This window comes from Lactuca saligna, chromosome 3 (assembly GCF_052625555.1).
Source record: "Lactuca saligna cultivar CGN05327 chromosome 3, ASM5262555v1, whole genome shotgun sequence".
Lineage (NCBI taxonomy): Eukaryota > Viridiplantae > Streptophyta > Magnoliopsida > Asterales > Asteraceae > Lactuca > Lactuca saligna.
In genome coordinates this window covers 43,183,151-43,200,625 of record NC_136419.1, presented here as the reverse complement: position 1 = coordinate 43,200,625, position 17,475 = coordinate 43,183,151, and the positions used below count along the sequence as shown (strand labels likewise).

Below are 17,475 nucleotides of genomic sequence, written 5' to 3'. Positions count from 1 at the left end.
ATGAAGAGAAAGGTGGGAGCTTTATGTATCCAAGTAGTGTTAGGGGTTTGATTTGTGGCTGTAAGTTTTAGTTTGGCATATAGATGGCTTAAGGACCAAGTTTTAGGTCCCAAGGAGTTAGGGTTTGAGCTAAACACATTAAGAAGAGGTATTAACGGGTAAAGTTGGAAAATTTACCCCTAAAAGGACATTTTCAGGGTTTATGTGAAGTATGAAGATTGGATCTGATGTGTAGGGGCTTAACCCATCAAGATAGACCAAACAGACAAAGGGACTCAGCGAGTCCAGAGGGGGGACTCGACGAGTTGAGTCCTTTGGTCCCGATTATGTACCAGGTGGAACTCGATGAGTTTGTGAAGGGACTCGATGAGTTGACTCAGTTAATCACGAGTCTGAATAGCATAGGAACTCAACGAGTTGGGTCAACTGGAAGTTGACCTTGAATTTGACTTTGAATAGAGCGTTGACTTTGAGTAAGGGTAAAATGGTCATTTTACCCTTAGAAAGATTTTCAGTTTTTAACCAAGTATTATTGTGAAATTAATAGCTCGGGGAGTCGAGTGATCAGCAGTTCGAGGGTCTACCAGCTAGCAGCAAGAGGTTATACGCAGGATTCTACAGTCATCTTGTAAGGTGAGTTTTCTCTAATAGGAATGGGTTGAAGACACCAATATCGGCGCGTTTATGTATGTTAGTGTATACCAGATTTAGATCTGATATCGAGGTTAGCCTGATGTGTTTTATATGTTTCCGGATTTCGTCCGATGTTGGGCTAGGCCTGAGGAAGGTTATTACATATGTTTCCGAACTACGGTTCGATGTCGGGTGGTACCCGAGGAATGAATGCATGTTTAGTTATACTTGATGTCTTTTTGATACTTGTATATTCCTGGTAGGGAGGTGAGTGTTGGTGGGGGACCATATCTCATCACTAGCTGAGTGTGGATGGGGTTCCATATCTCATTATTAGCAGAGTAGGGGTGGGGCCCAAGATAGGCGGGGCCTTGAGACTAGCAGTTATAGTGTTGTGTTTGTCTGTTATGTACTAGCTTGATTATATGTTATTAATTTTATGTGTATCATGGATGGGGCCCAAAGACAGGTGGGGCCTAGTAGAAATAGATATGTATACTGAGTAGGGCTCGATGCCAGGGGGCTGATGTCGGACTCGTCTGATGCCGGTCGGGGCCCGATGTAGCGGGTTCGGACCAATGTTTATAGTATATGATTATGTGTATGGTATGTGGTAGTTTGGGGAGACTCGCTAATTTTCATACTTACACTTTTCAGTTTTAGTTTCTGGTACTTCCTGTAGCAAAGGGAAGAGCTCGGGATGATTGCAGTGCACACACCATTCGTTCTGCCAGGGATGTTTAGACTCTAATATTTTGACACTTAATTTTGATACATTATTTTTTTATAATGATTTAAGATACATGACTTATGATCTTTATTGTGATGTTTGATGAATTATAGTTTTCTTAAATGATTTTAAAATGAAATTTTTGGACTGTATTTTTGGGATGTTACAAGTTGGTATCGGAACATTGGTTTGAGGGATTCGGACACACTTTCGGGGTGTGTCTGAAAATAAACTAAGGAATTGGTATAGAAAATTTCAAAATAAAAACCACTTATATAAAAAGGACGACTTTGAGAAAAAGAAAAGAATTTTAGAAAAAACGAAAAGAACTTTGAAAAGAGAAAAGGGTGTGGTGAATGCAATCAGCCGAACTTAAGTAAGTACTCCCAAATTACCCATACAAATGTATGTTATGATATGTTTATGGGAATTTCATGCTAGATTAGGGCTAAGGATCTAGGAAGGATGCCTTATGTTCCTGTTATATGTGTATCAGCTTTATGAACTACGATGCGACATCAGCTCCAACCACCTGCTCTGAGGATGTGCTTCTGCGCCAAAGACGGATCTACGAGGTCACAACATAGGGATGCGTTAGAGCCGCCCCAGGGACTGTGCCCGGGAGGCGGACTCCAACGGTCAAGTTAGATCATCTGGTAGATCTGAGATAGTCCTCCATAGCTGGATAGAACCAGTTGGTGGTGGTGTATGATGGCTGACGGCGGCGGGTGGTGGCTGAGCCACCGGCGGTGTATAATGTGGCGGCTGAGCCATGTGGAAGAGTCCAGGGGAAAGGGTCTACGAAAGGTCCCCCTTTACGGAGGGGCACTATTCTATTTATAGGGGACAACTAGGTTAAGGGGAATTAGGTCAGGCCTTGGGCCAGCCCAATTCAGGCCCAACTAGCAAGGAGTTGGGGCAAGGCTACCCAGAGGTGTCGGGCGGGGGTGGCGGGCACGCACCAGGAAAGACTGGAAAGGGGGGCTAGGCAAGGGAGCGCCAGGCCGGACCAGCAGGAGAGTCCCCAGCAAGGCTGGCAAGGGAACGCCAGGAAGAGCTGACAGGAGTGCGTCAGGCCAAGCTGGCGTGCTAGAGTAGTCTAGGCCATGCTAATGGAACATATATCATCAAACTGCATGCTAGTACAGATTAGTCAATATGATGCCCTGAATAGTATATGTTTGATTACATTTACTCGACGCTTGAATGTTTCTTGCTTTATGCTTTTAGGAGTTCTAGTTGTCATTTACTAACTAGTAAATGAATATGTTAAGTTACATATTGCGGGGACTATATAATTTCAGAATGTTAGGTGTAGCTCTATTTTGCAGCTCTTGTTTGAGTCCAACCATTGTAGGGTAGGACCTCTCATGCGAAGAATTATCTAGTCTTAGTGATATGTAATGGTATTCGCGAGCTAGTTGGGGGGTAGTAAGTACTTCTTATGCAGATGACGGCAGAGAGTGGGATGGTGATTACCCTAGGGTAAGCCTAGGATGAGAGTAGTACTGGGAGCAGTAGTAGTAGTGAAAAGGGATTTGGTGGAGTCGAGGCAACCCTTTAGGAAAGTATGGATAGATGTGGAAGGTACTATGATCCCGTACTACTGAAAGCAGAGGATCCGTACTTAAGTAAAGGATGGATGAGATAAAACCAGGAAACTTGTAGTGTGTGTGTGTGATCCCTCAATAATGATGTGCATTCTGATGATTCCCATGTTATATTGCAGTATGGTGACGTTACGGTGTAGACCAGTGGGCAATTCAGGTGCCGGTGAGGGATCAAGCTCAGGCTCTATAGCTGGGCAGATCGATGAGCAGATGAGAGAGTTTATTTCAGTTGAGATTACCTGCAATATTTTAGACTAGACTCGTATGATCGCTGGTACGATTAAGGAGGGTGTAACACTCGATCTCAGGTATGCATTCAAATTCAAGTCAAATTCCATATTTTACTCTTAGACTCGGTGAGTTGGGGGCTCAACTCGTCGAGTAGGATCGACTCCGGGTCGGGGGATTAAGTGACCTACTCGACGAGTCAGAAGACAGAATCAGCGAGTAGGAGCTGTCTGGGTGAAACCCTAAATTGGAGGGTTTGCACCCTATTTAAACGTCTTATGAGTCTTCCACCCCAGCCTCCATCACCTACAGAGCATTACATCCGAAACCCTAACCCTTCATAAGTGAACTTGAGCTTTCTTGATTGTTTTAAGTGTTACTTGGTGTGTTTTGAAGGTAGAGAAAGAAGTGGAAGATAGAAGACCTAAGGGAGAAGGAGTAGATCAAGAAGCTACACCTCATTTGCCAACTTTTCTGGTAATCAAGCTTACAACTTAGTCTTCTTTATCTTAGATCTATTTGTCCCCATAATAAGAGTTTTTTGGCTCAAAACCTTGGTCCTTGATGTTTTGGACGTCCCAAGTGGTTCATATCTCAGATCTAGGCTCTAAGGAGGAGTACATGGCATAAAGATGCAAGCTTTATGGCCATTAAAGCCCCATGCATCCTATAGACCTCATCTTTGGGTCCTTTCAGCTTAAAGTCCCATGCATGGATGTAAAGCTCATGACTTTACATGTTATATTGACTGTAGGAGCCCAAATATACCTTTTGAATGAGTGTTGCACAACAAGAATCGAGTTTTAGACATGGACATTAATCGACTCGACGAGTCGTTCTTGGGACTCGGCGAGTCGGGGGTTTTGGTTTCCCAACCTTTTTATGATTCGAAGGAATCTAGTTTAGTTTAGAAGGGATTTAGATGAGCCCAAAGGAAGGACTCATCGAAAGAGACATAGTTATGGACTTGGAAACCATGGGACTCGGCGAGTGCATAAACGTACTCGGCGAGTCCAAGGCAATCTCCCAACCCATGAAGATGGACTCGACGAGTTGTTCATACAACTCGGCGAGTCACAGACTAGTAGCACTTATGATGAAGATGAACTCGACGAGTTCAAGGTTGAACTCGACGAGTCAGTTGAAGATTGTCCCGATATCAGTTGAAGGAAACTCGTCGAGTTCTTGCTAGACTCGACGAGTAGAGTCGGGTTGGGGGCAGGGGAAAGAATAGGGACTCGGCAAGTTGGCGGGCCAACTCGGCGAGTCAAGTCAACTGGATGTTGACTTTGACCAGGATGATTGACTCTTGTTGGGGGTAAAATGGTCATTTTACCCTAGGATTATTTATCAGTTTTTAACTAAGTTTCTCTATTGAAATTATAGTCGGGGAGTCGCCGGAGTAGTAGACAGAGATTTCTTACCCAGAGTTTCAGCAGAAAGACACACTAGGTGAGTTTTCCCTTCAGTGGGAACGAGTCTAAGGCACCAAGGTCGGCTCGTTTATATAGTTACAATATGCTGGGGTAAGCCCGATGTCAGGGTTATCCCGATGTAGTTTATATGTGGAGTTTATGTGTTCAGTTTATTCTGAACTTCGGTCTGATGTCGGGCGGGGCCCGAGAAGTAGTTATGTATGCTTGATGTCTCTGTGATTCATGAATGTTTATGTTAAGTGTTATATGTTCTGGATTCTGGTCCGATATCGGGCAAGCCTGATGCAGTTTATATGAATATGTTATATGTTTATGTTTATTTTATGTTTAGTCTATTCCGAACTTCGGTCCAATGTCGGGCGGGGCCCAAGTTATTCCGGACTTCGGCTCGATGTCGGGCAGGGCCCGATGTAGTGGGCGGGGCCCAAGTTATTCTGGACTTCGGTCTGATGCCGGGCGGGGACCGATGCAATGGGCGGTGCCCAGTACTTGTTATATGTGCTTTGTATGGTATGCGGTAGTTTGGGGGAGCTCACTAAGCTTCGTGCTTACAGTTTTCAGTTTTGGTTTCAGGTACTTCAGCTAGCAAAGGGAAGGGCTCAAGTTGATGACATGTCACACACCATAGTTTTTCTTAGCCTGGGAGTTTACTCTGATATATTTTATACGAGGCTATGATTTATTGACAAATTTTATGAGATACATGTCCTACGATTTTATACTATGATGATGATATTTATGTTTGTTAAATGATTTTGAAAACGAAATTTTCGGCTTGTATTTTGGGATGTTTCAGAGGGCATTATGGAGATTTTGGATGAGAGATTGGGTGTGTTCCCCACCGAGATGGCGGCCATGATGGGGGTGCGCACTTTCACATTCATGGAGTTTAGATCTTGTGGGACTTCAGACTATCATGGGGCTAGGGACCCTATTGCTAGTAGCCGGTGGTTGGCAGATTTCACCAACGCCTTCCGTTCTAGCCGGTGTCCCAAGGGGGACAAGGTCCGACTCGCCTCCTGTCTCCTGAAGTATAGAGCATGCGATTAGTGGGAGGAGGTTGGACATGCTATTAGGGATGATGCCACATTGGACGCAATGACATGGAATGACTTCTCGGCCAGGTTCTGGGCCGAGTTTGCACCATTTATTGAGGTGCAATAATTAGCGCGGGAGTTCCAGGACCTCCACCAGACTACAAAGACAGTGGCGGAGATCACCGCCAAATTCAGAGAGAGAGCCCTTCTTGTTCTGAAGTATGTGGCGAACAAGGAGATGAAAAAGGCTCAGGGCCAAGAGATGATGAGGAGCAATATTAGACAGTTCGTGAGTCGGTCCAGATGTAAGATGCTGGAGGATATGATCGCTCGAGCTTGGGAGAGGGAGATCAACTTCGAGGCAGATAGGAAGAGGAAACCAGACGAGGTGCAGACATTTGCGAGATCAAGCAAGAGGCCCACGACATCAGATTCTATATTGAGAGGACATCAGGACCGTAGCCGCTGTGGCAAGTGCGGCAGGACACACGAGGGTGCATGTTGGAGTAGTAGTGGTGGCGATTCTGGTTGTTTTAGGTAAGGCCAGATCAGTCATTATAGTAAGGATTGTACTGCTGCCACCACCCAGGGATCAGACCTGATCTGCTTCCATTGCAGTCAGTGGGGCCACAAGAAGGCCCAATGTCCAAGTTTGGTTGCAGCGAGATAGGTGATAGTACCCGCCCCTGTGACATTGAGGATCATCGGTGGCTGTCAGGGCCGGGAAGAGGCGCCTGAGGCGAGGGAAGGGCTTTCCAGTTGATTACAGAGGAGACGCAAGCAACTTCCGATGTTGCAGGTGTAGATCTTTTGCTTTCCTATCAATTTTTATTTATGATTTTTTTGCTATTTTCTAACATCCATATGAATTGTTGTATCTTGGGATTTTATTTCCTGCTTATGTTCGGATCATATTCCATCTGCATACCATGGGTCTTATGGTAGTAATGTGGGGACGTCTCCGTATAAAGTAAATTCTCAGGATGCGGCAGTTGTAGCAAGTGTGATTGGAACCTGGGAAGTATTCCGAAAGTCTTTAGTGGTCTTACTGCTTTAGTGTTAGTTAGTTTTTGGGAACACTAACAGTGGTAAGCGTTGGTTTCCAGCAAGATTGATCACTGGATGATACGAAGGATTGAGGATCTTTCCAGTTGGGCGTGCTGTAAGATGTTAGTGGAACCAAAGTGGGGGAGAGTTCTCCAAGGGTTCAGGAACAGAAGGAAGTGTGGATTTAAGATGAGTTCGCAGTCTCGTCAGGAAGGAAGGCGACCCAGGTGGCTGATTGGATCAAGGGGTATGTGAGTTGGGAGTTTGGGAAACTTCCCAACGCAATGTTTCGCGTCTTTGGTCGATAGATAGCTTAGGAATCAGGATGGGGATTCCAGTCGGGATATAATTTCAGCCAGGAAGATAGGTTGTATCCATGGTTGAAGTGGAAAGTGTTGCAAGACTACGAGATATCCATAACATTCACTAGCAGCCAGACAACATGAGAAATGTTGTAAGACTGTGGGTCAGTTGCAGCAGTCATTAGCAGCTAGTTAGCGGAGTGTGGGCGGGGGCCCGTACCTCCTACATAGCAGAGTGTGGGCGGGGGCATGTCTCTCCTATTCAGTAGAGCATAGGCTAGGCGTACAAGGGAATAAAGTTGCCAACTTTATTGTTTAGGATGTCTTTAGGAGGCTAGATATGAAGTTGGACGTTAGGTCTTAACTTATTAAGACCTTAAAAGGAGAACTTAGCCAATTCGGGCGTACGTAGATGTACGCTGAGCGTATGCGCCTGGGATCCCGATCCCGTGAAGCATTCGAGTATGTCGGCGTACTGATGGTACACTTAGCATACTCACCATAGGGTTTTGAGCTTTTAGTTTCGAGTCATCTTGGGCTTTAGGGTTTTGGGCCCTTGTTGGATCACAAGTCTTTCTGAGTTGGGCCTTTATGGATTTGGGCCCATATTGGACCTGAAATGCCTTTTTTGACTTTAGGCTAGTTTGGATTTGGGCCTTGGTGTATTAGGCCCAATAAGGGAAGAGTAAAGCAGACTTTTACCCTTAAAGTCAGGATTTAGGATTTGGACTCCTGGATTGGTTTAATGACCTAATTGCTAATTTGGGTTTTATTATTTGTGATTTAGTAAGAGGATTTCACGATTCAGTAGTTCGGGTGTGACTTGTTTACTTTCAGATTGAGGTGAGTTTCCTTCACTATACTTGTTGGTCGAATGCATAAATGTCGGTCCACTAGATTATGTTGGTAGGATAATAATTTTCTTCGTGACAATTTCCTGTATTGCTTGTATATGTTTGTTGTCTCTGTGACTCTTACTGTTATGATTATATGCAAGTTGTAGGGGTGAAATAGACCCAACACTGGTTGAAAGAGAACAAAGGGGTTGAAATACACCAAATACCGGTTGAAAGAGACCGAAGGGGTTGAAATATACCTAGCAGCGGTTGAAAGAGACTGAAGAGGTTGAAATATACCTAGTACTGGCTGAAAGAGACCGAATGGGGTGAAATAGACCCACATATATTTTAACTGTATGTGTGTATGGTATGAGGTATTTTGATGGAGCTCACTAAGCTTTGTGCTGCTTATGGTTTTCAGTTTATGTTTAAGTTACTTACAACTCGAAAGGGAAGGGTCCAATTTGATTGCACCACATCCGTCCATGTTTTACGTCTTATCTGATTTTGAGATTTGTACTCTGATCTTATTTTATCATGATACACTTTCGGTTGTTTTTGACATGATTATGAAATGAATTAAAAATAAAATTTTTGTCTGAAATTTTAGAATGTTACAAATTTTTAGGTCTTTCAATTTCTAGAGACTAATTTTTGTTAAATTACACAGAGATTCTGAAATCTCAGGGTCGGCCCCAATGACTTTTAGTATGTTTTTTATTTGATTTTAATCCAAATGGTTAAAGATGTGCATTTATGATGTTTGTGGGGATTGATCTCTCTTGAGTGTGAAAAAAATATCATATTTTGAGAAATTTAAGACTTTATAGTTATTACTAGTTTTCTATGTGCATAAGTCATTGTCTTTTTTTTTTTTTTTTTTTTTTTTTTTTTTTTTTTTTCTTGTAAATCAAACGAAATATGTATATCAATATAAATGCACATTAAACATTTATAACCCTCAAAATGGTTTTGCTATAGATGGTCAATATGATTGAATTCCTACTTTGAGGGCCAAAGTGTAGGACTTTAAATTGTACCTTTTTTTTTCTATACTGTTTCATGCATAAATTGTACCTTTTTTTCATTAATAAAGAAGACTGTATTCCCGTTGGACTTTAAATATAACACACTACAAATGATAGGTCTAAAATTTGAACTTTCTTTTAATAAAATGGATTTCGGCATGACCTAAAACCATAATTTTCTAGAACTTTGAGTATATAGAGGGCTCAAATATGATATACAACAAATTTAAAGTGTGACTTTCAGGAGCAAAACATAACTTGTTGAAATTTAAAGGCCCTTTTGTGACTTTTAGAAAACATATAAGTAACCATTTTTATGTTCTAGAAGTAATTTTGTCTTTTTTATAAGAATGCAATGCAACTATGCAAAGTTTCATGGGGTCCAATTCCAAATCTGAATAGATCCACTTGGCTTTCTAGGCTTCTAGCAATAGCAAGCCGAGCCAAACACCATCAACATGACAACATGGGTCTTGTTTGGCCGACAGCCAATCCCACGAAAGATTACATTGATTATAGGTTGTTTAGATTGTATTTTATCAATAGTGGTGTCATCAAAAACTACGTTGCAATAAGTTTAAAAAACACGTCAAACACAATCTTAACACTGAGTTCTTTAGTTATTACTATCTCAATTGATGTCAAACCATGAAAATTAGGGCCGTAAACGAACCAAACGAATACGAACAAGGTTTTGTTCATGTTCGTTCGTTTAAGTTAGCCGAATAACAAACGAACACGAACGGATAAACGAACGAAATTTTCTTGTTCATGTTCGTTCATTTAACAAATTACTTTGTTCATATTCGTTCATTTATGTTCGTGAACATGCTAAACAAACATAAACGAACAAAGATATATATAAAAAAAAAAAAAAAAAAAACACAACACAATTGAACATAAACGAACATATAATATAGCAATATAATAAACAATAATTGAATATAAATGAATATAAATAAACTTAAACGAACGAACATAAACGAACGTTCACGAACATAAATGAACGAACGATACCATTGTTCATGTTCGTTCATTTAACTAAACGAACGATAATTTTTGTTCATGTTCGTTCATTTATTAAATAAACGAACATAAACGAACTTCCCGCCGAACAGTTCACGAACGGTTCGCCGAACGTTTAGTTCGTTTACGGCCCTAAAGAAAATCATTTTCAGCCACTAAAATGCGTGACTAATCAATTGGGTTGCCTTTAAAGTTTATCACATGTAATTCTAGTGATGTTAATTATAGGTTAATTCACATGTGATTTTAGTGTTGTTAATTAATGTTGGTTCGTTCATATTTTAGGCTCGTAATGTAAGGGTTGTAAGGGTTAAGTGCAAAAAATTACACTTTTTGTTTTATTATCTTTTAATTATACGTATTCCACGAATCTAGTTAGTTATAATTGGATAGTCTGTTTGAAAGAATAATTTTCTGATAAAAAATATTAGTAAGTAAAATAAAGTATGACATTTTAATAAATAAAACTTAAATTTAAAAAATTATAATAAAAGTAATCATAAACCAGACGTTCTATACATAAATAAACCAAAGTACATACCTGTTATCAATGTGAGTGGATTCAAATTTCAATAGCTAATAATTTGTTTATGTAAATTTATATGTTTTTAAATTAATGAGTTTCAATTAGTTTATGCAGTGACTTATATGTTTTTTAATTGAGTTTCAACTGACATACTTTACGTAGCCAATATCAAAATAATACCTAATCTAGTGACAAGTTTTGATTAAAGAAATCAGCTTGTTTGTACATAAAGGTTTAGTCTTTACTCAAATGTGATGTTTGAAAATTGCGAGGAAAGAATGTCAACCAAGCATATATCATCCATGGCATTTGGCCTTTGACTTGGTCTTCTTCCCCACCACCTACTGAAAATTCAGCCTCTATGTCCTACATAAATAAATTCTGTATTTTTTCACGGATTCCACCCACACCCACCACAAAATTCCAAAATTAAAGTAGGCGTATTTTACATAATCCTGCATTGAAGTCCATGGTCAAGGAAATCTTAAAATAGAAAAAGGTGAAAGCCAAACAGCTTTCATATGTTCCTATATTGAAAATTGAAATCCTCACCAATACTCCATTTCCTGGGTTTCACCTCTCTCCTTCGTAAATTCTGGTTTCTCCCCCACAGGAAATCGAGGAAATATCAGGGGGTTAATCATGGGGATTTGCTGTTCTTCACATAATAAAGTTCCTACCACTATTCTCGATCCCAGTTCAGGTACCAAAGAGAAATCTTCACCTTTTTCTCACAGATTTATAGCGTAATCATCGTGGGTTTCGTGTCGAGCGTTGACTTACTGTTAAACTTGCATCATTTCATCTTAATATCTTCGTTATCATGAAAAAGATCCATCGTTTTCCCCTTTTTTTATTGAACTTAGTACACACGTTTGTGGGTTCTTCTGTATATTCTGTTGACTTACTGTAAAACTCGTATTGATTTCATCTCAATTTTGGTAATTTCTCAGCATATATTCTCAGCTCAAGTACATCTAAAGTACTACTTCACTTTAGGAATTTCCCCCAATTCGCATGAATCCGTTTCACTTTTTTTTTCTTCAAAAACCAATTAATTGCTGCTATCTAATGATTTTATCCAATCGAATCGACCATTAGTACTTTCAGAACTACTTGTTCTTTTTTCAATTAATGGTTTTGGTTTAATCGAGACTATGGTGATACAATCGCAGGGCTTTCACAGTCTGTCACCACTAACAATACTACAAGCTCATCATTATCGTCATCGCTGGGTGGCAGCAATGTCTCCCGGAACAGCCAGTTTTGGTCGGCAAGCAGCGGCGATGATCTTGGACCAGGTGGCCAGATCTTGCCTCATCCTAATCTTAAAATATACACCTTTGCTGAACTCAAATCTGCTACAAAGAACTTCAGAAACGATACAGTTTTAGGCGAAGGTGGTTTTGGAAAGGTTCATAAAGGCTGGATCGAAGAGAAATCGATTTCAAAACATGGAACTGGTTCTGTAATCGCTGTGAAGAAATTAAATTCCGAAAGTATGCAAGGAATCGAAGAGTGGCAGGTAAATTACACTGTTGGAAATGTACATCATGTGCATCATATCACACATGTGACATATGAATGTTTTAGGGAATAAACATGGTTAATGAAAAGCACCCACTCAATAATATAATAAGTTGTTGGATGCAAAATTAGTGCAAACAGAATGTGATTTGGTTATTCTTGTACTTGAAAATTGCTTACTTTTGTCCCCACATGGAATCTTTTCTGTTAAGAGCATTTGGCATTATGTAGAAAGACAAAACTACCCTTGCTAATGATGGTTAATTTTCAAACAGGCTGAGGTAAATTTTCTCGGAAGGCTTTCACATCCAAATCTTGTGAAGCTTTTGGGATATTGTTACGAAGGCAAAGAGCTTCTTCTTGTATACGAGTTCATGCAAAAAGGAAGCTTGGAGAATCATCTTTTCGGAAGTAAGAAACAACAATGTACTTTCATTTCTTTCTATTTTAACATCGTGGTTTTTTTTTTTCTTTCTTATTAGCATATTGCACTTTGAAAAATCTTTCCAATTATAGAATTGTACTTTGGATTTCATTTCTTTCTATTTATAGCATTTTACTTTTACAGGAGGCTCGACAGTTCAACCGCTTCCATGGGATTTACGGCTCAAGATTTTGATAGGAGCGGCTCGGGGTCTGGCTTTTTTGCATAGTGCGGATATAAAAATTATCTATAGAGATTTCAAAGCATCAAATATATTACTTGATGCGGTAAATTCATCACAACAAAATTATCTATTTTTCAAGTGTGATATCGTAATCACTAATCACTAAGAGGGTTTTTTTATTTTTTTTATTTTCCATTTTTACAGTCTTATAATGCAAAGCTATCGGATTTTGGGCTTGCTAAAATGGCATCATCTAGTCAATCGCATGTCACAACACGGGTCATGGGTACATACGGTTATGCTGCCCCTGAATACGTTACCACAGGTAAATAGTGTGTTTAAAATATTTTTGAGGTTATATATATATAATTATATTTATATACATAGCTGTTTTATGATTTTCAGGGCATTTGTATGTGAAGAGTGATGTGTACGGATTTGGTGTTGTATTAGTGGAGATGATAACGGGCATGCGGGCACTTGACCAGAGCCGCCCGGCTGCCCAACAAAATTTAGTGCAATGGGTGAAGCCGTATTTAGCCAACCGAAGGAAGTTAAAGAATATAATGGACTCACGTTTGGAAGGAAGATACCCATCAAAAGCTGCTGCCAATGTGGCCCAATTAGCCCTCACGTGCCTTGCACAAGAACAAAAAGGGAGGCCATCGATGCAAGAAGTGGTGGCAATACTTGAAAAGGCTGATAGTATTAGTGAAAAGCCAAAAGTGCCTCGAATACATAATTCTTATAGAAATGATCGACAACAGCCTTTGCATCATCGATCACCTCTTCATGTCAAGCAAGATGTAAGTCGAGGGAGACAGGGCTCACCAAGGGGGTTGTGATATATATTAGTATTAGTTATTATTGTTATTATTGTTGTTGTTGTTGTTATAACTGATTTTTGAGGTACATAAGTTGATATATGTGGTGTATTTTTGTGAAAGTGTCGATTAATGTTATCTATAAATGACATATAATTGAGGAAATATTTTGTGTTTATGAATCGTTATATATCTCTATTGGCTATTGCTATTATTCTCTTAGAAGTTATAGTGTACTATTTGGATATGCTATCGGTTAAATGTACATCACTATATTGTGTTCCCCAAAAAGGACTTGTGGCTTGTAACGATCAAGCAAAGATAAAATAACAGAAGATTTAGTTGGTGGATTGGTTTGAATATTTCTTTGTAAGAATTGGCTGCATAAGAGGGGACGGGGGGATGCAATTATGGCCAAAAGAGGGGAGGTCCCTCGTACCTCCAAGACACCACTTCCCTTCTCACTAGGTTAAGAGTGGTGGATTGTTTACCTCTTCCCTCCTCTTACTTTCTCTTTTTCTTTTTGTCTTGTACTATGTGTTTTAAAACTTGTATTTTAGTTGTTTTGTATTTTTTTTTTTAATTTAGTGGGAAGAATGAATCGAAAAATATAGGATTTTCATGTGTTGTGGATTGGAAAAAATAGAAGAGAGAGAAGATAAAAATAACAATAGGTTGAGTGGGTTGGGAGGGAATTACTCCCTTATCCCTAATAAGTTTCATTTTCATTACCATATGCGGGTGAATTTTAAAATATTAATACATTTCATTCTAACACCAATCATTTGCTACTTTTATAACCACGGAAGATAAGTGATTACAATAGACAGTGCTTACCTCAAGGGTTTTTCTAAACAAAATTTTTACAGTAGAAGAGATGGATCAAATGTCTGCAATCTGAAAGAAGATTGTTTGTTTTTAACATCTGCATGTTGTTAGAATAAACTAAAATCTAATTAAATTGATTAAAAAAAACTTAAAAGAGCTTTTCAATAGTTTTATGACTTTGTTATAGATAATTAACAAATGCAGATCAACTTTTATGTATTATTGTATAAAAGTGAAAATAAAATTGTACGAATTATTGTATATATTTGATAAAAACCAACAATTTGTGTCGGAAACTTATACCTAAATCTTGTAATTAGGGATAAAAGAACTTAACTCATAAAATGTATAAAAATAAACTTTGATTTTAAATGAAAGTTTTCAAAATTTTCATTTTATTTTTTCAATTAAATCAATTAAAAACTGAACATAAATATTTTTCCCAAGAAATGAATGATACCGCATAAATAAGGTTCTATAAAATTTTGCACAAAAAGTATAATAAGACAATTTTATGATTTTTTTCCCTATCTATATAAATAATTTCAATGGCCATTATTGTAATTAAATATTTATTTATAAATTTGTCACAAATGTCATGATTGTGTCGTCGAACCTTTTTTATTTAAGTATTGTAATTTTTTTTTCGAATTGTTTATCATAAATAAAGTTGGAATAAATCTAATTTAAAAAAAAAAACAAAAAACAAAAGATATATATATATATATATATATATATATATATATATATATATATATATATATATATATATATATATATATATGTTTTAGGTTAGAAGATATCTGAAGAGGTTTGAAGACTATGGTCCACATCTATGCCAATAAGAGAACGCATAAACCTTTTTAGGTCTGTATTCTTCAAAAAACAAATAGTCTGCAAAATCTAATGTCTATGCGTAATCTGTACGGTGCACGACACAAACAGAAAATGTCAATGAAGATTTGTATATAAAAAGCAAACAACATCTAAATTTTGTAGGAATCTGCAAGCCAAAGAATGAGAATTTATGGAAATGATTTTTAGAGAAACTACATCGATACATCTACCACTTAGAAATTTTAACCATCACTAAAGGATATATGTGGATTTTTAGAGAAACTACATGGATACATCTAAGATTTAGAAATTTTAACATGATATATGTGATAAGGCTAATTCTATTGACCTAGCCATTAATTGTAAAATGTGTACAAAATAAAAAAGAATAATGACTGCAATATACAAAAAATAAGATTGGTAGTTAAATGTATAAAGAAAATATTAATAACCATATCTGTATAACCACAATCGTGATATATAAAATCTTTTATTTGAAACATTGTACAAAATAGTTATTGAGGAGTTGAAAAGAAAGTTTTACTTTCAATTAACGGGATCTTGTAGGAATCATTTTTGCTCGTTTTTTTTAAATATCTATGGGAAAACAAAATATAGAAAGGTTTTCATAAAAAACTTATAAAGTTGATGTAGTGACAATGATGTTTGCTCTACGAATTTCAAAACATTTAAGGCATTGATTTTACATATTATATTACAGAGAAATAAGGTTTTCATAATAATTAATAAACAAAGCTATTGTAGTTCAGTTAGCAGTATCTTTTGTTTTCGACTAATTGAGAAAAACATTACTAGTTTTTTTTTTTTTTTTTTAATTTTAAATTAAAAGAAAATAATCAACAATGATAGAGAAAAATTTTATATATAAAAAAAATGAAAGCTTCCTCGAGCATAGCACGGGTATTTTCTTCTTATTTTACAAAGTTGAGAATCAATATTTTTAAAGATTTTGTTTTCAAGTTTAACTTAAACAACAGATCTATTTATTAGGTTTTATAACTAGGGGTGACCAATAATACCGATGGTACCGAATATGTGTTCTATCTTATATTTCTGTTTGGTATTCAGTTCTTATTTTATATCATTTCAGTTTTGATACCGAATATGAGTGCTTTCTTCTTATTTTACAAACACAAAACTCAATATTTTTAAAGAGTTTGTTTTCAAGTTTAACTCAAACAAATAATCTATTAGGTTTTATAACTAGGGGTGACCAACAATACCAATGGTACCGAATATATACCCTATCTTATATATTAGTTTGGTATTAGATTCTTACTTTTATGTCATTTCAGTTTCAATACTTTTAGTTCGGTAACAGTTCTAATATTTTTCTCACATCTAAGTTCAAACTAAAATCTACTTTTCGAACCTAATCAGTACCGTACCATATACTTTTGTTCGATATTTAGTTATTACTTCTGTGTGACAACCATCAAAATTGGTAACCAAAAGTCAACCAAAGCGTAAATTTAGGTTAATGAGTTGATGTGTAAACTTTCATAACCTCCTAGTGTATTATTGGCAACTATAATACTACATACGCCATCTTGGTTCAATTATCAAATAAATGTTCTAATTATGTATAATATTTTAACAACAAAATTCGATAAATCACACAAATATTATTTTGGTAGAAATAATATATGTAACACGATGTACTTGTGTTTACGAATCTGTAGACGTATAGAACGTTGAAAACGAAGTTCGCATTCAAAAGTTACAAAATTCAGTCGTTGAAACGGCAAATAATACACCGGAATAAAGGCTTTAAATGTGTTTAGCGTGCCTTGTGCGGTTATTATAAAATATCGGAACACATTTTATAGAGAGTAATATGATCTAGTATTAAATTCTATACTCTGATTATTTTTCCGGTAAAATGTCATACAGTGAATTCGAAAATTACCACGCTTAGACGCTTATATTTTTATATAACGAGTTGGGAAATAATTAAATTATATGATTTTTAATATTATTATAAATTATATTGATTAACATTTTTGTTAGTGATTAAATCTATTAAATTCATATAATTATAGAACATAATTGTCACACTTTTATAAAATACTTTAAATATATAAAAGTGGCATGTTGTTTTTGTAAAAACGATACAAAATCTCTCCCTTGTCCTCTCCTAGCCTCCAATTCCCAACACCATCAACACACCTTTTGGCCTTGTTTAATAAAATTTTTATGCTTGAGTATTTTAATCAAAAATTCATACCCTTTCATGCATCTTACTTTTAACACCAACATTTAACTCAACTCTCTCCCTCTCCTTCTATAAATCTCGACTAAGATCACACACAAACACAAATTCAACTTTGATCCTTCACCCTTATATTCTCTCCATTTGCTTCAAGTTCTTCCAATACTTTTACAAGA

At 37.2% G+C, this 17,475-nt stretch overlaps 1 protein-coding gene across 1 annotated transcript; it reads left to right on the top strand.

Annotated features, from left to right (window-relative positions):
• Positions 1-10,907: 10,907 nt before the first annotated feature.
• On the top strand, positions 10,908-13,579 carry KIN3 (Protein kinase superfamily protein). The gene is made up of 6 exons (XM_078984577.1): positions 10,908-11,145; positions 11,618-11,967; positions 12,245-12,380; positions 12,538-12,680; positions 12,782-12,902; positions 12,983-13,579. The coding sequence occupies exons 1-6, from the start codon at positions 11,085-11,087 to the stop codon at positions 13,420-13,422; spliced, it is 1,251 nt and encodes a 416-aa protein (XP_078840703.1). The 5' UTR covers positions 10,908-11,084; the 3' UTR covers positions 13,423-13,579.
• The last annotated feature ends 3,896 nt before the right edge of the window (positions 13,580-17,475 follow it).